General features: G+C 39.6%; 1 protein-coding gene across 1 annotated transcript; it reads left to right on the top strand.

Moving 5' to 3' along the window:
• Positions 1-1,856: 1,856 nt before the first annotated feature.
• On the top strand, positions 1,857-10,470 carry LOC139717413 (uncharacterized). The gene is made up of 2 exons (XM_071628914.1): positions 1,857-2,778; positions 8,211-10,470. Exons 1-2 carry the CDS (start codon positions 2,259-2,261, stop codon positions 8,987-8,989), a joined length of 1,299 nt encoding a protein of 432 aa, XP_071485015.1. The 5' UTR covers positions 1,857-2,258; the 3' UTR covers positions 8,990-10,470.
• The last annotated feature ends 11,497 nt before the right edge of the window (positions 10,471-21,967 follow it).

Here is a 21,967-nt window from a genome sequence, read left to right on the forward strand (position 1 = left end):
AAGCTCTTTGAACCCCCTGATTATCATTCCTTCTTAACGTGACTGTCCAGTAGATGTCGGGAATGAACAAAAGTTTGCGGAATCAACTACAAGAGCAAAAAACAAAAACAAAAACAAAAAACACATATTGCGTGCGTGCGTCATCAACAGTGTAACTGTGCCAGCGTACCTTGTGTACACCGGTGCATAACATCCACACCTGCGTTTTTCACCCCATATCAAACAATTATGTGAAACAGAAATTCGATTTTAAGTAAAGGACACTTTGAATGTAGGTTCACTTTCCGTTACAGCTCTCTCGTCTTTTCCAATCATCTTCGAGGGCATGAGGATGAAACAGAGGTTGGGATCTCTAACCTTGGAAAAAAAATGTTTTTCTTTAGATATCTTTTTTTTTAGGGGCAAGCTACTCTAAGCTCGAAGACACCATGGCTTCGCACGTCCACGTCACATTGGCAGCCTTCATTGTCTATGCAAATTGGGAATTCTCACTGAAAGAGCGTCATTGAAGATTTGCTCCATCAATACGGGATAAGGGGGCCGTAATCTCTACCTTTCTTCCACGCCTCATGCTCCCATACACAATGGTCTAATTCGCCGGTAAACACAGCTTTGGCATGTAGGCACCAAACAAGATGCCTTCCGAAAATACCACCGACTCATTACTTTCTTGAAGATGTTTGCATAACACGAAATTGATTCTGCAATCTTCTCCTGCTTTGCGGGTTGTTGACGTTATTTTAGATGGTTTCCATCAGCTTCTTGATTACCAGGTTCTGATTCTATAGTTAAGTAACAGAATCATAATAATATTTCTGAAAAAATCAAGTTGGGTGTGTAAGCATGATAACATTATTCCTGAGATATGTTTTTATTTTCTTAAGAGATTATCAAGGAGAGGGATGAATATAAGGGGTATTTTTTTTTCTTCAATTTGTCTCCCTCTGTAAAAATGAAATTTGTAAGATCGCACCTGCTGATCTACATTGATAACAAGTATTCTAGTTAGTTTGTTAAAAATGTAGATCAGCAGTTGCCATCTTACAAATGTCATTTGTACAGAGGGAGACAAATTGAAAAAAAAACATACCCCTTATATTCATCCCTCTCCTTGATAATCTCTTACTTTCATTCAACATTCAACTTGCATGACAAAATGACTTCAGCTCAAATATTTGATTTCATTGATGAAAAGGTGCACAAAATATATTTTGTAGCGATTAATCTGCAACAGATGAGAGCAGAAAACTGATTTAGATTCTCCGTTTGATGCTCTATTTCCCCCGAGATGAATTTGATAGATAATACCCTTGGTGAGGAAATGCTAGAGGTGGCACAGGAATAAAAATGATTGGGTTGGGTGTTTTGTCTTCTCTCTTGATACACTTACGAAATGAATACCGGCTCGTGATTTTAAGTTCAAAGCAGATTGCAATGTGCCAATAAAACTGTCATTACAACGAAGAATGATATAACATGGACACAAACACACACACACACGCACACACAGAGAGACACAAATCACATACAGATACACACAAATCACATACAGATACACACACACACACAAACAGCATAATTTAGACACTTTTTTAGAGTTTTAATTATTAAGGAAGGTTAACGATGGTTCCTTAAGGAGCTCCCAGTGTTTGGAGTCTTCTTGGCGGTGCAGAGCCCGAAGCCACGCCCCTCGCGGTCACTGTGCCAGTGGTGACACGGCACCTATTGACAATGACTTCGGCGTGTAACGTACGTGTGCAGCCAAGCCATTATCAGGGGGCCCGGTCGTGTTGATGTGTGTTTACTGATATAGTTCGACGCTTCGCTAAGGGGGCTCCATTCAGCGTTGACTTGAAGGGGTCTCGAGTCGGCGCATCTTAGCCGGCACTTCGCTCATTCGCGCTTGTTCGGATCACAGCTCGTGAGGGGGAAGAGAGAGAGAGAAGGAGAAAGAGAGGGATAGAGGAGAAGACCAATAAGGGGAAACAGGCGCCCCCACTTAAGCGCAACTGCTTAGTCTGCAAGCTCTCTGGCAAGCACTCCGCCACCCTCCTCACAATTAGTTCCATCGATGTCAACATAATTAACGTCGGCATTAGCCAGAAGACTAATCTGATTACAGCTGGTGTGGACGATATATTAATGATTTTCCGGCATCGTTTTGCCAGCCAATGACATCGACATAATCTCGTTCCAGTTCACAAGAGGGATATTTACCACTCATTTTGACCAGAAATACGAATTTGCCCTCATTTTTGATGTTTTTGATTGACCAAAGTAAAGGTCCTCCTGGTTTTCTGTTTTCCCCAACCAACCCCAGCCGACACGCCTACATGAACGCCTCGGCCCTGGACTTTGGGGCGGTTGGACAGCTGCAGAGCTCTGCCGCCAACAAGCACTCCAAGCTGTTCACGCCGGACCTCCTCCACTCCGCCATCATGGACGACACTGAGGCCGTGATGAACGCGGCCAAGACCAGCTTCTCCGTGAAGGACATCTTGGACCTACCTCAGGCAGCCGCGGCCGCCGCCGCTGCCGCCGGCGTGGGCGCCACGCACTCCCTGGCTGGTCTCCCGCTCGACAAGCCTTTTCTGACGGAATCACAAATGGAGTCGCTAAAACAGTCGCTTCAGAACGGACATGACGGACACGGTTTGACCAACGGACAAGGGCCGACGGGTGTGGATTCGAACACCATCAACGCGCTGTACGACCAGAGCGATAACCCGTACACCAGATGGCTCCAGAATCAAGGCGGGGAGGCTGTTCATTACTCATGTGAGTGCGAAATCGATTAACATCACGGCTTCTAATAATCATCTTTTGTCCGATGTTGATTTTATGTAAAAACAAAATATCTGTCTGAGAAGCCCGTTGTAAATTCTCTGAAATCTTCTAATACAAAGATATCCTATGAAATTTATAGAAATATTAATGTATGGTTTGGTACTACGTTGTGATCAGAACTCAAATTGACGATATAATTTTATGTTCTTCGAAATTAGGAGGGGGGAGATCGCTATTAACTTTCTGAAAGTCAATATCGAATGAACACAGTTAATCCCTGGATCCAGCTCATGGCGAATGAAGTCTGACTTAGGATCCATTTTCGGTAGATACTCATAAAGGAGATTGTCGATGTACTTGAATGATCATCTTTGCGCTGTCATGACATTCTGCATGCACTTGACCAAAGTTTGAGAATAATGAATAGGAAGAAATGTAGTCAGGACTGCGATCAATTCTGAAACATTTGGAGAACTAAGAACGAAGAACAAGAACCAAGACCGTTCATTACAGGATATGGACGGACAGACTATGTCAGTCATGGTGGCCGTCTGTTTATACATCTCATTTTGTATACGGCTTCGGCATAATTAAACAGAATAAAATATAATATATTCAAATGTACATATTTGATATACCACAGGAATCAACTAGAATTTCATTCGTATTTGGTTTGATATCAGCTCTTATGTATCACTAACTTTCTCTACATAATTGATTAACAGAACAGCACACCGGATGTGTTTTTTTTTTTACAATATTTGATAATGGATTCTTGAAAGAGCAACAAGCAATTCGATAGGAGTCTGCAAACAGTTGTGTCAGTGGCGAGTCTGTCGTAGAATAATAAAAATGAATAATGTTGACACTTTTCATACAAGCAATTTATTCAAATGTAATTATCAGCAGGTAACATCTTACTAGTATACTTTACTTGATTTCACAAAAGTATTAAGACCAGAAACTGCACGGTGTAGACAACAATAATGGGTTCTTAACATCATTGTATCAAAATGCAGTTTTACTGTTAGGTTGGTCCGAGTGAGTCTCACAATGAAAGGTGTAGCTGCCATGCCCACTATTGGAACTCCACCATCTTTGGCACACATTTATCTGCTTTTAAAGTGGCAAAATTCATCGCGCAAAATTGAAAGCACGCTTTACCATGATTATACGAAATCCATCTCTGACAACGACGGGCGTAAGATGTTGCATTTAAATGCCCAGAATTTGAGAAATTCTACTTTTCGTCTTTTATTTCACTTCTGATTTGTAGTCTTCGCCATTGCCTTACTATCACCCTATTCCCGTGACTAGATATTCATTCACGTTGTTCACGTACATCAATTAGTACAACCACACACGTGTGCGATTGCAGATGGGTGTGTACTGCCATGATGGCATGCATGTCTTATCAGTAAATGGCATACATCATGTGAACAATGGCGACGTCCTCTGTTGAGCATACGTACCTATCCAGTCAGTACATCATATCATTCTATCCCTGTCCTCACTCTTAGCTCGATTATCACAGAATAAGAGGAAATCATCGCTCTGTTCATGCAAGCTGTGCTGACTTTCCACAAACTGCCACCTGCTGAAAATGATTCGTCATCGCAATCATGCCTAGTTCTAAATTAAAGTGTTAACAAACTTGACATTCAGATAATGAGATCGATGCGCTTTCTTTTTTTTCTCTCTTTATTTTTTTCAGAGTGATAAAGACTTCTTCTTAATAATTCTAAATTCAAAATAATTCATTCTTTATATATATAATCAATCGAAACACTGATATCCACTAAACTTCTCAGTATGTTTGGATTTTTGGAATGCATTGCGACCAATATGTTTAATATCCAAATTACACTTCGCGTATGAGACAACTGAACCTTTAAGATTCATTCAATTTACTACCGATGAACTCCACTCCTATCAAACGCGAAGGGCAAACAAAGAAATAGGAAGCTTATATCATCGTAAAGTTGTAGATCTCTTTGAACTGTATCGTAAAGTGATGTTTGACCTTCATACATTGTTGCTTTAATGGCGATGACAGTGTACTTTATCTGGAAATTTCAAGACAGGTGCAATATGAATTTCTTTGTCATCTAGTAACCTTTTGGAAATTTATGATATCCAAAAACTTCGTCTGCATGATAAAGATTAACACTTTCTGTTAAAACGGCTCGTTCCATTCGAATTGAATATAGCAATCTTGAGATATTTTCTTCATTTTTTTTTCAGTCAGGACTGAACCTATATCAAGATATTACTTCTGATATGCCGCTGACTCCGTCAAAAGGATACCAAAAGGAAATAGATACAACACTTACTTTGAATACAATCCTTGAACGCTAAGGCCTAAAAGTTATCACAGAAGCAACGTTTTATTACATGTCTCAGATATAAACTATGTACGTTCAGCCTTGTCTGGGATTCTACATAGCTTTCACATGTCAGTGTCTTCATGATCGTATCTGTTAAAAGACTTTTCGCTCTCGCTCATCCGAGGTAGAATTTGCGCAAAGCATGTGTCGAGATAACTGGGTGGAACTATCATTTTATCATGACTATCTTGTAAGACACCTTATCTGCCACTTTATTCTTCAGCATATCTGTTCTCATCCTGTCGGGTCTTATCCTTTCTCTACCTCCCTCTCCATTTGTTTTTTATATTTTTCTTTGTCTATTTCATTTCCAAATCTTGTCTAAAAGGTTGAATTCCATCTTTGTAAAACTGCAATCGAGTTGTTTTGAGTTTCACCATTTCAGCTGTATGTGGTATTTGGATGACCCAGCTTTCATTATCCCTACAGAAATGGGAAACCAGCGATGGTCAATTTCTTTAATGCAAACATAACGCAGGTGCAAATTCTGCAATAAAATCAACACGTCGTTTGTCTTCACAGCCCGTTACAAAACAACAAAACAGGTGCTCGGGACCCCCTCACCACCCCCACCCCCACCCTACCCCCACATACATACATACATGCATACACAGAACCTGCATAAATACGGAGACAATTTGTTGCTCAAGTAATCCTTTCCTCAAACATAAACTTAATCCGTGGAAGTGTCATCATATCTTGTCCTGTTCTGTTTAATTCACACCTCTGACCATACTATCACGATCCGGCTATCGGTGTCTCGCTGTCCTCGTGGCCAAACTACCACCGTGTTTTTTCTCGCGATAAGAGACAGAGATAAATGAATGCTTCGATGACCGTAGAAGCAGGTGCATGATTAGTATCGTTGGGTTACTTTGGTGTCATCGATTAATAATTCCAATGTGATCGTCATTTGGCATTAATATAGTAGTCTGCCTGTCCTCATGAGTGTCGTCAATCCTTTTAGCAAAAAGTTTGTGCAAAATCTTAATCTGTTTTTTTTTTTTGTTCATGGAAAGTATATAGATGTTAAAGACGTAAAGACATGCAACATTTTGGTAGTAAGGAAGCAACTTGTGATGTAGAGCGGAGAATAAAATGATTAATCAGGAGATGTAATAATTCCACTTCCCTGTTGGCGGTCTGTTGCCTTTCACAAAATATTTACCAACCAATTATTGACATTCATGCCACACTAAACGTTTTATGCAGACTAGTCAAGAGAATGGTGACATAATGCAATAATTTCTTTCGGGTCACCCCCCCCCCCCCACACACACACACACATATCATTCATTGCCCAAAATTCATTCATTCACGTACTCTCTCTTCTTAAAGGTACTGTTTAGCTTTGGGAGTACGGAAGTAATTTAAAATATGTTCAAGATGCCACATTTGATGCATATGTGTAGGTCAGTTGTGTCACAAAACACCCTACAATGCAAAAATTTGGCAGTAAAGCCTAAGATATAAGGAGATATCACTATTTTTCTCAATAACCCACAACTGTAGGCGGTTTAGTCTAGGACCATTTATGTTATTACTATTGTTCATGTATCAATACTTAACATTAATTATGCTGATTCAAATTTCTGCAGTTGTTGTTTCTATCCCTACCTCATATTTTATAACTATTTTGAAGCATAGAAGCTGGGTTTTTGTTTCATCTACAAATGGCAAATTATGCCTTTAAAGCTGACAATGTTATTGATAATCATACAGATTCTGAATACTCTTTTCGCGAATGCTTAGATTCACTAATTGCTCCAACTTGATTATGCATAATGCTTAATTCTCCATCACGTTACAGTGATCTAACTAACGGATCCTGTAGGGTTGACATTGTTTGCCCTTGTATATGTTACTTGCGCACGAAATTTCGCAGAATGCCACGGTGCCACTCTTCCAGTCTGAGATTAATATTTAATCCTCCGACAATTTCTTCCCTCTTTGCATTCCAACCCCGAGGACCTCGCCTACTATTAATGCCGACCAAAAACCTAATTATTTCTCTCGTTAGTTAGATTACAAATGAGCGCCATTAAGTGCCGTCAATGACAAACATTGCTCGTGTTCGACTGCCAATGTGTGACGGCTTGTTTCGTTATTAAAGGACAATCACTTGATTTCGATGAGATTAGGCATAAAATCATAATGCTCATCAGCATTGTGCATTTTAATGATGTATTTTTTTCTTCTTTGTTACTGGTAGTGATGTCCCTGTGTGCTGACGATTACACCTACACAAATTCGACTTCGACAGCTATGAAAATCTTCGTTTAACGTGCAAACTTTTTTTCCTCCAAATTCCCCATCAGCTGTTTGACCTTTAAGATCATATTCCAAATACCTCCACGTACTAGAATATTACTTGTCCATAGTCCACGAGTCACCGACTTAGTAGGCGCAAATACATAAACTACCCCATTTTAGAAGTATAATTTATGTTTTTCCATGTTGTTCGTTGAACGTGAAGTACTACTTACGGAGAGAAAGAAAAAACATCGTCACTGAGGAGGATCTTTCTTGTTTAATTTTGGGTGCTTAGCACCAATAAATGCAGAGAGCCTTATTGAACTTGAGATCTATTCTTATCGCCGTGTCAAGATTTTCGGGAAATTTGCACAGGACACGGTTGATTTCGGTGTAGTGTGTGGTTAGTAAGCCATTGTCTGATCGTTCGAATAAAGGCGGTTGCACCTTGTATCGCATTCTCTTTAAGGCAGTGTGCCAGCACAACTCCGAGAAGTGTGTGTATTTGAGTGAGTCAGAGTGTATAGTATGTACGTGTGTGTGTAGGTTCTTGGATCGCTCCATAGTACATAGTTCATCTCCATTCTCGATGTGTTTGTCAGTCACTTTACGAGCAGTCAACAGGTGTTTCGCATATCTTTCTGACATACTCTACATTTTTATTGATGATCATACGTGAATAATCAATATATTGATTCTCACTGACACAAGTCATTTCTGTAGAGAATATATAGCCCAGAGTATTGGTAGTTACATGCCCATATTATTCATTTGTCTTTGCAGCGCTGGCGCAGAACACAGCTACCCATAACAACACCTCTTCCACTGCCACGTCCCCCACATCAACCACGGCTTCCATCGCGGCAGTTAACGATGACGACGACGACGTCGAGTCCAACGCTTCCGACAAGGATGGCGACACTGCGAGCCGTGACGCATCGTCTCCCTCTGGGGATCCTCCCAAGAAACGGAAACGGCGGGTGCTGTTCTCCAAGGCACAGACATACGAGTTGGAAAGGCGATTTCGACAGCAGCGTTATCTCTCTGCACCCGAAAGGGAACATTTAGCGAGCATCATTCGACTGACCCCTACTCAGGTCAAGATCTGGTTCCAAAATCACCGTTACAAGTTGAAGCGTGCGCGGCAGGAGAAAGGGCTGGATTTGAACCCGCTCCCATCGCCGCGACGAGTCGCCGTCCCAGTTCTCGTCCGAGACGGTAAGCCGTGCAACGCCGGTGTCGGCGGGATGAACGGTGCTAGCATGGCTGGGGCCACCCACGGGGCGGCAGCGGCAGCGGCAGCAGCGGCCGCCTCGGCCTGCATGTCAGCGGCTGCCAAGTCTCACCACCACCATCACCATCACCATCAGGACTCGCTGTTAGCGCCTTCGGCAGCCGTAACTGCGCCGCCACCACTGCAACACATGCAACACTACCCTTCACCTTGTAGCTATTCCACCGTAACGGCACCGTATAATAGTAACTACAGCTCGTTTAGCAACATGTCTATGGCAAACAACATGCAGTACACGGGATCAATGGCGCAACCGTGGGCATGGTGAAAAGCATACACGCACGGAAACATTGAAAACTTGATTTAGAATTTAAGGTACAAACTGCTCTTGCAAATTTGACTGTTCACGGGTTACCACTGAACTCTATCATCATGGTTTAGGAACGTCTAAGGAAACGCTCTGAACGAATGTTTCTATAATAAAACAAAACGAAACAGATTGGAATGGCTTGTATTGTGATCTAGGGCTTGGACCGGACATTTCTTCTTTTGAGTATTACGAAAGCAACTGAAGAGCTGGAAAAAAATCAGATAAAAGACATTTTCAGACTAATCTCACTATACAGTCTCTTTCAGCTACATCGTTAGAGTCGTTCTCTGATTACAATCTTTACCGATAGACTTTTAATGCCCCGCTTAGCATTGTTTCTTCCTCTTCTGGATATTTGTCTATTCTTCTGAAATGTTCCTTGTTAAAAGCCTTGTTTGAAGGTTTGAAGGCTTTCACAACCTTGAAGACGAAAGCATACCTTTTCTCTCTTTGGGACAATAACACGATAATCAATTAATCGTGAAAATACCTAGTAATAAATAAGTAAAAACAAATGAGGCTGAAAATAACGTCAGTAAAAAATTTCTCCCTTAACTCTTTAGGGGCATGAAATGTGCCAAAGAGAACCTTTTAGACAACTTAGTTTAGTAAAATCAACCCGACGGGGAAGACGATACTCTCCAAAGTATGTAACATTAAGAGATAAAACATGTTCCAGTCTCTTATCATTGTCATTAGTCAGGAGAGTCGAAACAGCCATGAGAGGGTTAAAGGTCATCATCAGATTTATTCTAAGGGACGAAAGATGTGATGCGAACTGAAAATGTAGGGTACTTTGTAAGATCCTGACTGACACAGAAAATGAGCAACAGGTTTCAATAACCTGCCATGCGTAATGACCTTTAATTGTCACGCGCTGCGTAAACTCGTAGCAGTGACGTCATAGCGAGAACGTCATTCAGTTGCATGTCTTTCGTGTAATATGTCAGTATTCTCTTTCCTTTTTTTTCGAAGCCAAGGAAAGCATTATTGGAATCGAGAAACGATGATCACAGAGTAGTACACACCAACTGTAGAAACTACCATACTTCGTAATGCCATCTAATCATTCACATTAAGAAAAAGAAATGATAATAAGATGCTCCGCGGTCGTGAGTGAGAGCGCTTCGATAGTGTTGTAGATAGCAAGAAACAGTACTTTATTTATTGTATATGTAGGATTTTAGCTCTGTAAATAAAACGTGTAGAAATGACAGGCACGGAGGTATGATAATTGAATGAAAGATATCGAAAGGCGTTGGGTAAAGGGATTGTCTTAATTTCATTTTCAGTCCCTTCATTCGCTATTCTGAAAATAGTAACTCCTCTGCACCAATAAGGTAACGAAGATAAGGCTGAAGGATTTGATTTGACGAATGCGTGAAAAAGTGTAAGTTTATGCATTCTTTTCTGTAATAGAGCATGATATCGAAGAGCAATGTCAATTCATTAATGTTGCCTTCAAGATTCTCTGTAAGACCTGCTCACTGGAGATTTTTTTTTAATTTTTTATTTTTTATTATTTTTTTTTTGGGGGGGGGGTATTTTGGCATTTCCTAGGCCGACATTACGGACGATTGTGAATTGCAAATGATTGGCTTTCCCATTTTTTTTACTGCCTAACGACGTAAAGACTAATATGTTGAACCGTCTTGAATATGTGAACACAAGGCCAATTTTACAAACACCTATATATTGTGAACGACAGTTACCGCAATAAGAAACGAAATCGCGTTTAATGCTTCTTGAAAAATTGTTATACCTTACGCCGAAATTTTGCTCAGATGTGTTTATGAAGAGAGTTTCTGGTATTAGTGAGAGCAAAGCCATCGTAATTGTATATTTGGTGAAATGGGAAGATGATGAAAAATATGAAAGTGTACAATATCAGGGCATAATATTATTTATTTTGTACATGCATATATATATATGAGCTTGGTTTGATAACAGGAACTACAGCAATTTTTGAGAGGTGATCCGTCTATGAGTCTTGATCGATATTGACGCGTGATGACGAAAAATTCCAAAGATATTGACAAATAAATTTAAGTTGTATGTACAGACGAATGGAAATATCCGTTTGTGTATCTTGTCTTGTTTCCATGAAATAATATCATTCGTTCGTTGATTTGTGCGTGACCACTGGCTGACGTACCAGCTGATGATTGGGATCATATCGATGTTGGGTGTCTGCGTTGCTGGCTGCTACATTGTGCGTGAATGCTGTTGCAGCTCTGTAATAGTCCGTCTGGAAATGATGTATGAACACTCAAAAACGTACACAGGTTGCATCAAACAATCACACAATCATTATGTCCAAGAGGAACATCAATCGCACTTCGAGAAACACTTAGGGATAATTGACCACATGATTGTTACAGTTTCAAGGACACGACCATTGTTTTTAAATTGAATGCATACCATTGAACTCACTCCTTTATTTTGTAATATGTAGCCCAAGCCTTGTATGATTTTACTTTCTGTTCACTTAGGTCGTCGAAACAAGTGTGCAAAGAAATAATTTTGCTGTATTTCCCACCCACGGACAGGTAGTAACAAAAGGTCTCTTGACTTGATTCACGTGACTTGGTCTGGCTAAGAAGCTGACAATTGCTCCTTAACATTATACCCACTTCATTACGGAGGGTGTTGAAGAATGTCTAATACCTATGCAAATTGTGTGAAAACAAGATGGCGAACAAGAAAGAGTAAAATGGTGTTAGCGAATTAGCAACGCACACAACGGCGTCTCTTTCTCGCACCGTGGTGTGAGTGGTAATTACAGAGACAACACGGGGACCGTTTGAATTTGGTCTTCACATGGGTTGCTAGCGCATTGTTCCCCCAGTCCTGGACACACAAAATGTCTGTTTGATTTTAAATCGCCCTGCCGAGGAAAAGTGGTCGCCTTTTATGGTTAATCTGCAGAGTCTATTTGGGATGCCTCTTTGCCGGACAGTGGAGTAAGACTGTGAATTCGAGAGAGTAAATTGCGTGGGTACAGAAGTTTTTTTTTTTTTTGGATTCCTTAACTCGGCCAAGAGAAAACGAAGGAGCGCATCACGTATCCAATTTTAACCATCAGAGTTGACGACGGAGACTCTGACTCCTATATCAAATTTTCAATATCTCTGGAAAAGGTTGTGTGTGTGTGTGTGTGTGTGTGTGTGTGTGTGTGTGTGTGTGTGTGTGTGTGTGTGTGTGTGTGCGTGTGTGTGTGTGTGCGTGTTTAATTAAGCTTTAAGTAAGGCAGTTCCCCTTCATAAAACAGGTATCATCTGTAACAGGTATCATCTGTAAGAGCATCTGAAAAAGAGCAACATAGAAGAGAGAAATCCCACAGAATTAGACAAGGCCCAAACTGTCATGGGAAAAAAAAATCAACGAATTCGTGACATGAGCCTTAAAATTTCTTCACTAAATCACATGAATGATATCCATTTGTTTTTTTTAATCTCGTTTTGTTTCGAATGTAGATAGGATGTACGTTCTTCATAACCATGCTCAAGACGAAAACAAAATAGTAAGCTCCATTTTTCATCTCATCTTTTGTATCCCTCCTTTGAGTCCTTATATATTCGAGAAAATGCAACTCATTCTCATTTTAAAACTGTCACACACGCTCGAAAGTGATTAGAGATTTTCAGCTCATAATATTATTGTGATGTCGAGTTATCATAATCCAGACGTTTCGAAATGACGTATTATATAACAGACAATTATTGTAGATTTCAGTCATATTTTAATTTAGCTGTGCCCATGAGCAGTGTCGGACACGGTAGAGGCCATTCCTATTGTGATATTTTTTTTCCCGGTGAATGTGGTGCATAGGGAGAGCTACAGATAAGTGCAAATTGACCCTTACCCAACCGGAAGAAGGTAAATAATTTCCTCTGACTCGACACAACGACTCTGGGGTTCAAAGCTCCTCCCTTCCCTCATCCCCACCCCCCACCCCCGCAAAAAAAAAATAGTAACTCAGCATTGGTCAAAGTTTTATACGGACATACATAGCAGGACTATTTTTCTTGTTTGTTGGTTTGTTTGTTCATTTTCCATTTGAGAAGATGGCTGGATAGCCCATATTCAGCTACGTTAAGCTGGTCTTCCACGGGGTCCAGTTGGATATGAGGTGGGACCATTTCACCGGGTTAAACACCCTGCTCTTTGCGATGAATGAAGCGGGATCTTTTACGTGCATGAGTTGTTACTCTCTCATATACCGGACCTCCATTTTATGTCCTATCCGAGGGACACAGTGTTTTGCCTCTTGCTAGAGAGGACGGTATGCTTACACACAACATTGCTTAGTCCAGAAGTTGACTTCTTCTTATCGAAGGTAGGAGAACAGTAACTGCTAGTAATGTTGAAGACTTGTGAGAGGCGTATTTTGAACATATTCTTTAATACTTCTGTAAGGTGAATAGCACAACGTCATGCATATGATGAATGTGGAGTTTCCCCCATCCCCGTTGATAAATTTAAAGAAAAGAAAAAGAGAGATCACGAACACAAACCAAGACGTTCATGTGGCGTCTGGTTGTTTCAGTCACTGACTTTTGTAAATGTTGAGGGTTTGGGGAGATATTCTTACAAGTCAAGAAGACATTCTCCTGAATGGTCTTTTTTTAAAGTCACTTTCAGTCACTGTCACGTTGTATTTTATGTTAATTTCTTCCGAGATCATGACGATTTGATCAGGGAAAATAAGAGCGAAAAATATCGGGAGACCTGTGTGTGTGCATAATGTACTTGTTTGCGTGTGTGTGTGTGTGTGTGTGTGTGTGTGTTTGTTCGTTTGTTTGTGTGTTTGTATTTTATTTCTTATGGTTTTGCAGTTTTGATTTATCGGTTTATAGCAAGAAAAAAAAAAGAAATTGTATATATTTTTTTTTCTAGAGACAAGTGGTGAAATGTGCCCAGTTGCCTCGATTTCGTTTTTCGTCAAATGAGTCAATTATGTAAGATTGACGTATTTCTGTGCAATGTTTGTGTATAATGTTGTTTGTCTTTGTGCGATGTTTTGTTTTGTTCTTGTGAGTGTGAATTTTGTAGCACTGAACGAAATTCGAATAAAGAACTTTAAAAAATGTGTGTGTGTGTGTGTGTGTGTGTGTGTGTGTGTGTGTGTGTGTGTGTGTGTGTGTGAGGGTGTGAGTAATTTGGTGTATTCTATCTGTATACTGGTGGACTCTATCAATATCAATAAAGGTAAAATTGAGGCATTGTATACTACAGAATTTTGAAGCCATCTTATATATGTTGATGTTTGTGCTTATTGCAAGTGGGGGTAGGTATGAAAGGGCCAATTCTTTTTATGCTGTTATCTGCTACAATATGAAATTGTTATGATAGTAGGTGTAGAATTGGGCATTGGTGTAACACGATTGGTTCTCCCTATTATCATTGCCTGCCTCCATCTGATTATGTTTGCTTTTGCTGCACTCAAGAAATGGACAAACCAATAAATAGATTCTCCCAATGTCTTTTAGCCCCCTCCCCCATGCACCTTCTTTTTTTTTTCTAATTCGTGAACTCGAACATGATTGATTTTTGGGGGGTTGGATGTATGACACACCTGGATGTAAAACCTCACTGACGTCAATATCTCCCTTTCACCCGCAAAAATAGGATCCAAGGATTCCAAATACCTACCGCCAAAGCCCCGGGAGAACAATGCCTGGTCACACCTGGACGTGGTGGGGAGTAGAAAAGACGATCAAACGGCGATTGTTGTCGGCGGGAAGCTCTGGGCATAATGAGACCGCTCTCTTCCCGTGGAAGTCTTCACTTCTAGCCGGACCGATTCAATTTATTGCCTAACAATGGTTTGGCGGCACTTCAAGGGGGTATCACTATCCGCTCGAGTTCTTTTTCTCTTTCTCAAAAAAAAAAAAATTCGCCGTCTTTTCGCTGTCTCTAGCTACTATTTTAAGCTCCTAATTCTCGTCTTGTTTTTACGACTAGGTTTTTTTTCTTTTTATTCCTTGCCTGCGTCCAAATTCCTCGTATTTGGTGGCTTAACATGGTTTTAAGCTGAGCAATAACGGAAACACAGTGATCGTTATTCTCTAAGATTCCTCTTTCTTTACTTTCGTGTGTCTTTGTCTCATGTCACGTTGTGTTTTGTGTTTTGTATCGGATTCTTCTCCCTCCCCCTATTTTCCCCCTAAATTTGTGCAGGCGTACGATTGTCCCACGCATCTGGGATGTTGGTTTTGTTGTTGTTGTTTTTTCAGAGGTAATAATGATTTCGATAACCAGAGTCATCTTATGGGGTAGCTTAAAAGACGAATGGGCCCTACGCTTTCTACAGGTGGGGCAAAAAGATTAAATACAGATAACGAAAGGGACATAGAGGTACGGGCTGAGAAGAAGATAGAGATTACAGATTGAAGAAGAGTAGAAGACATATGTAACAGAGATAGAACGTCATCATTGTTGTGATTTCAAATCAGTACATGTGACTTCGGGCAGAAAAATAGACCCCATCTTCATTGCTTGTAGTTCGTCAGTATTTTTCGGTTAAGTATTCGTGCGTTTTTGTTTTTGTTTTTTTGGTGACGAAATTGTCAAAAAAAGTACATGCCAATTGTGTTGAGCGCACTACTGGTGTTTATTGTCATTGCTAATACAAATACATGTAAGCGATAAACATTGTGTTGTGTGTTGTGTTTGTGTTGTGTTGCTATACTCCTGTGCACCAATGCATACACTCATTCTGCATCAATATTCATGAATGAGTGTATGCATGCTTATGTGTGTGCGTGTGTGTGTGTGTGTGTGTTCTGTGTGTGTGTGTGTGTGTGTGTGTGTGTGTGTGTGTGTGTGTGTGTGTGTATGTGTGAACGCAGATATACATAAAAAACCTACAGGGAGAAAGAGAGTGAGAACGGACAGGCAAATAGACAGACAGACAGACAGACAGACAGACAGACAGACAGAGTAAGAGAGAGATAGAAAGATCAACATGAATAGATATAGATGAATACGTTTTGATATACCACATTCAGTTTATTTTAACGTATGAGTCAAAAGCAAATACGAACAGTACATGTTCCATATTTTTCCTGTCACGTCACGGGGACCTCTAAAAAAAAAAAAAAAAAAAAAAAAAGAATCATCTACTACGCAAGACAAACTCACCGTCCAGGATCAATAAAAGTACACACACGCGTGCTTCAGCACCAAGAAGACCTCGGGGACGGATTCTAACGGGCGATAAAGCGACTCAGCATCGATCGTTCGCGCCAAAAACCTGCTAAACATTTGGACGGTCGCTCCTAGCACGCGTGCCGAAGAATCTTGTTGTCAGGCAACAGCCCCTTACAGCACTGAACCCTTGCTTTTTACGGCATGATATTGAATTAGGCATGTAAGAAATATAGATATGTACTGCAGTGAATGAGGGAAAAAACAGTCTCTCACCATCTCCCCCAAAACCCCCGACGGGTAATGTTTTGAGATGGAGCACTACAGCCACCATGTTAATCGTTCGATGATCGTGCGGGATCACAACGTGCCTGTAAGGCTTTAGCAATTCATTTAACCTCTACACCGTTTTGCACCTTGAAGATCGTAGTCAATTTGCCTTGTCACACCGTTGGGCATCAGCAAATGATTACCCATTTATGTTCTCATCAGAGATCATGTGGTCTTATCTTAATTCACACGGTCATACAGACATACACACATAATTATTGTTATGTTTCAGGCAAGTAGACTATCAAACATAATATCAAAGGTCAACATTTATAGCGGTGGCCACCAAAATAAATGTCATGAAACCACTTTAAAAGAAAAGATATGATTTGCCACTTTTCGGCAACCAAAAGAAGAAGTTAGTGTCGAGCCTTTCTTTTAGAGTGTAAACTTGGTACTGACGATTCTCATCTCTCTTAAAGATGGCAAACCTATAATACAAGATTGTTAGGAATATCAAAATAGTATTGCCTATAACATCACGTCAAGAACATGACCACGCTGTTAGGTAACCGACAACATGACTGTTGACAGAAATATTCCGACAACTGGTTATCATTATATTCACACTACCATGAGATAAGTATTCTTACTGCGTTACTGTCATAAGTAGACGACAATGAAAAACACCACTATTCTTGAAGTCATGTGATATGAAATGAAACAAGGTGTTATGATTATTACTAGTCATTACTATGATAAACTATGGTGGCATAGAAAAACATTGCAAGACCACTGAACTGTTGCGGACGCGTAATAAGACATGATGCAATGCTTTCCAAGGCAACGGCTGCCATCTTGTCATACTATGATGAAAGGAATGGGAAAAGAAAAAGGAAAAAAGAGGTCAAGTAGTCACGTGATAGGGTGTCGTGATGCCTGCACGGGACACGCATAATCTCCACAGGCGCGCACGCTCGTGCTATCAGGATTCTTCGTCACGACTCCCGAACAATTTGCCACGGAGACAGAGAGGAAAAGGCGGGATAAATAGAGGAAGGAAAAATGGGAGAGACTGTGTGTATAATGGTTGAAGCACAGATCAAAGCGTCATCATCATAAGCACCTCTCCCTTTTCCCTCTCTCAGGAGGAATTGGATCGCAAAATGCTTTGAGCCAAATTTTCAGAATCTACCATAGTATTCGTCTACTGGGTAATCCTCGGTGTATACGACGAGTGTACAAACGGCGCGCGCGATACACAAACTCTTATAGATTTGAACTTGACTCCCAGGAAAATTCGAAACCATGTTCAGCTGATGTTAGAGTTATCTTTGAAAGACATTATAAACATTAGCCGTGATATGTATGTCATTAACAATGTACTTCAGATTAAGTGTAACGACAGTGTGTAATACCAACAGAACGATTTGCTTTGTTTGATTTCGTTTTATTTCTGCATATCTTTTTTATTTCGAAGTGCAGTAACAAATGGATACAAAGTATGAAAAAAAAAGGGAAATATACTTATTAATACAGGAATTGTCAACACCGTAGGATAATATAATATAGGGAATAACGACATTGTAAACTATAATCATAAACAGGAGAGATTATAAACAGTTCCTGTATTTACTGTATACTGGAGACCGTCATCCTGAGCAGAGCTTGACCTGGTTTGAGCACATCATTTACATTGGCATTGCTATATCGTTACATATTATTATGTCTACATAGATTTATCTTACACGTGTATTTCTAAGGTATAGACCACAAACTGTTGGATGATAAAAAATCTCTTGCTTACGTGTGGATGCAGATAGGTTTTGGGCCGTGTGGTTTGGATGAAATCGCTGTATAATTGACTCCATGTGAGAGTGTAATGTGTGTGCAAGTGTGGCAGTGCAAGACAGTGTGAATTCTGAATGTGCTTCTCTTTTGTGTATGTGTGTGTGTGTGTGTGTGTGTAAAGTTTGGCCTGTGAGGGTGTTATAGAATGCAAACAGTTGTCCTGTTTATATCACCATTACTAAAGAGCAGAATTCAAAGTTGAAGATGTGTCAAATCAGATAATATTTCTGTTATGGTTGGGGGATGACCAAAACTTTAAGAAGAAGAAAAAAAAACTTACCGAGGGTACTAGTGTCAACTGCGTACATATCGATAGCACTTTCTAAGATGTGCCTAAATAGATAAAAAGGGAACCACACTTCTCTAGTTGACTCCAGATTTCGGCATGGGTCTGTAATATTTGATTGATGTGTTTGCAGGGCTAAAACAATTTTGGGGTTTACTTTTGGGGTGTAGCTATTCAAGTTTAAGTAAAATATAAGTTATGAAAGAATGCTGGAAGTTGATTTGTCGTGAACTTATAATTACGTGAATATGTCTGTTTGTAAAATATGAATTTGTTGGAGCATTAAAAGGTGTTTGAGTGATAAAAGGGGGTCCCAATGAGATAGGAATGTAAAACTAGTGATAATGTGAGGTTATTAGTGATAAAATTAGTGATAAAAACCAATTAGGATGACAGTTGTTGTGGTTTTTTTTTTCGTTCATTTTGATTCCTATCTATCTGGAACATCATTGATTATATCCTTTGCACATTCGTATCATCTCCTAATGATTATTGAAAGACAGCACTGAAAACACACCTATTCACTATGACATATAACATAATAACTTTAGTCAATAACTTCTTTCTTTCTTTCCTTCCTCCTCTCTCTCTCTCTCTCTCTCTCTCTCTCTCTCTCTCTCTCTCTCTCTCTCACTTATGCTGTGTGAGAGATTTTCCTTGCCCGTTGAGCACTCAGACTGAATGGTAAATAAATACACTTATCATCGTTGTGATGATGATGATGATGATGATGGTGATGAAGATAAGTATAGTAGTAGTAGTAATAGTAGTAGTAGTAGTAGTAGTAATGGTAGCATTATTATTATTATTATTATTATCATCATCATCATCATTATTATTTATCATGCAAACAACGATAACGCGACGTTTTGTATATTATAGACAAAACATTGGTTTACTTAAGCAGAACGTATACTACAGTTTCCACTGTACGTATTTCGAAATGCGCCGCCTCATAACCAGAAGAGATGATATGATATAGTAGAGGATATAAAAGGTGAATAATTGTAGAGAAAGTAAATCAACTATAAAAATAAAACAATATGGGAGAGAAGCCAATGAAAAGACGGACAGGGCAGATAATTGCAATCATCATATGCGTGTAGGAATCAGTGGTGGGATTTATTTTCGATCGTGAAAGTCATGTCCTTTTTCGTGATTTGAGTTTCTCGTTTGACCTCTTATTTTAGTTAAAGAAATATCTAATAATTTAGAGATATATCAAGACATGTTATGCTCATTCTTGCTCGACCAAATTCACGACTGATTCTGTCAGCGCAATGACGAGCAAATTAGGCCTCCTATACCTCTAATTTCATCGTAAACACGAAAAAGAAAAAAAAGCGCGCGAGTCACTTAGTGGACGATACATCACATGTCATGGCCTTTGTTTCGCCGCCGCAGCATACTTTCGTTGCTGTGCAAATATGCAGAGATTTAACCCCAAGCATCTCATATTTAAATCAGATCCATCAAAATTTAAAGCGATCGATAGTAAGAGTTGGATGACTGGGTTCTTCCCTGTCTATCCCTCCCCCCCCCCCCCCTCTTAAATGAAAGCAGCGGACAATGACCTTGATTTCAGAAGTAAGATAGATCAAGATTCGGACAATATCCGAAAATTTCTGCCCATTTATCCGTTTACCCTCTTTCCCCGTTAAATCAAAGGGTATTATCACTAGAATTGGTTCAAAATCCCTTTCAAGTTGACAAGTATTTAAGAGGGTACTTTTAGCGATCAAGTATTTGATATCCATGCAGGTTGTTATTTCACAATGTTCGCGTTATGTAGATAACAGAGGTGTCATATATGCAGTAACAGAATAATTATAATCATTATTATTATTATTATTATTATTATTATTATTATTATTATTATTATTATTATTATTATTATTGGTGCTTTTGATGTTATTATCATTATTATCATTAGCAGTATTATTATCATTATTATTATTTTCATCATCATCATCATCATAAGTATTGTTATGATTAGTCGTAGCACTAGAAGTAATTCTAATAGTAGCAGTGTCATTACTGTTTCTATTATCACATCTGTTGGTGTTAGTACTATTTTATCATCATCATTGTCATCACCGGATCATCATCATTTGCATGATAATACCGTATTTGCATCCTATACAAGGCAAATGAAAAAGAAAGAAGAAGTTGATGTAATCAACAGAATTCATAATAGTAGACAGCTACAAGTTATAAATGCCTGATTTCTGAATGTATGTGTTTGCGCATGTGGGTGTGACTTTGCTTTTTTCTTCCTTCACTTTATCTCTCTTACTTGCATTTTTGTTCTGCTTAGAAAATTTGATTTCATAACCAAAAAGTAATGCATGAGAACAGAAGTGCTTATATTTAAGAGGGTGATGGGGGGGGGGGAGGACTATCAGGCTGACAAATCTACAAATTATGTATCATTGCCACGAAGTTAATAATCATCTTAGCTACTGAAGTAGAAACTTTACAAATTATACATGCTATAAGGAAGGAGTTAGACGTCGTTTGCTCGATAATCAACTCCGAATAAAAGCGTTATATTATGCGAATTAAATCCGGTATACGCCTGCTACAAAACGTAAAGGGTGATTGAATATAAAAGATTTGCCATGTTTTGTGAGATTCTTAAAATTGGCTGCTAGTTGCGATTTATTTGGTTCCTAAAATTGGCTGCAGGTTGTGGCTGACTGACTTTTATCACTTCTCGAGATAGAATAATCGCTCTCTTTGTCGTATTCAATTAATCCGTGAGAGCCTTTTTTTACCGACGTTATTTCTTTTCAAATCGTAAACCAAAATGGAGAAGGAGATGAAGTTGTACGTAATGCAAAAAAAAAAAAAGCGTTTGCTTTGGTGAGCTCGAAAATGTTTTATTGGCGAAAATGCCACCCACTTATCAAAAGGGGGTTCGCATGTGTGTGTATCGAACGAACGGGGGTCTTTTTTTATACCGTGGGCACTCGCCGGGGCTCGGTCCCTCTCTTAAGAGCCTGAATGGTCAATTAGTCACGAGTGATGAAAGTTTTCCGACGAATTGCAACCGCGCTTAACGCACAATCCATCATTCCTGAACTATCGCTAGTGATGTCGTTGCCTCCACTTCCATCCCTACCTGTGATGGGTTGACGTACGTGGACTGTGAGGAATCTGGGAGCTTGCTGTCTCCCTGAATGAACAAATCACTCCTTGATGCTATAGCGTCCATTTACTTCTGATAAATATAAATTCCCACTCTTTGTGTTCACAGCTGGGTTCCAAAATGACTTTTATGTCGTATGGCCCTGTCGACTAGCTTTACCGGTTATTTCTTGATTTGATATTACATTTAGCTGAGTATATTCTTTCTCTTTCTCTTTCTTTTTTCC

This window comes from Diadema antillarum, unplaced genomic scaffold, assembly GCF_040938485.1.
Source record: "Diadema antillarum isolate AM-2024a unplaced genomic scaffold, OU_Dant_1.0 scf00000007, whole genome shotgun sequence".
NCBI classification, from domain to species: domain Eukaryota; kingdom Metazoa; phylum Echinodermata; class Echinoidea; order Diadematoida; family Diadematidae; genus Diadema; species Diadema antillarum.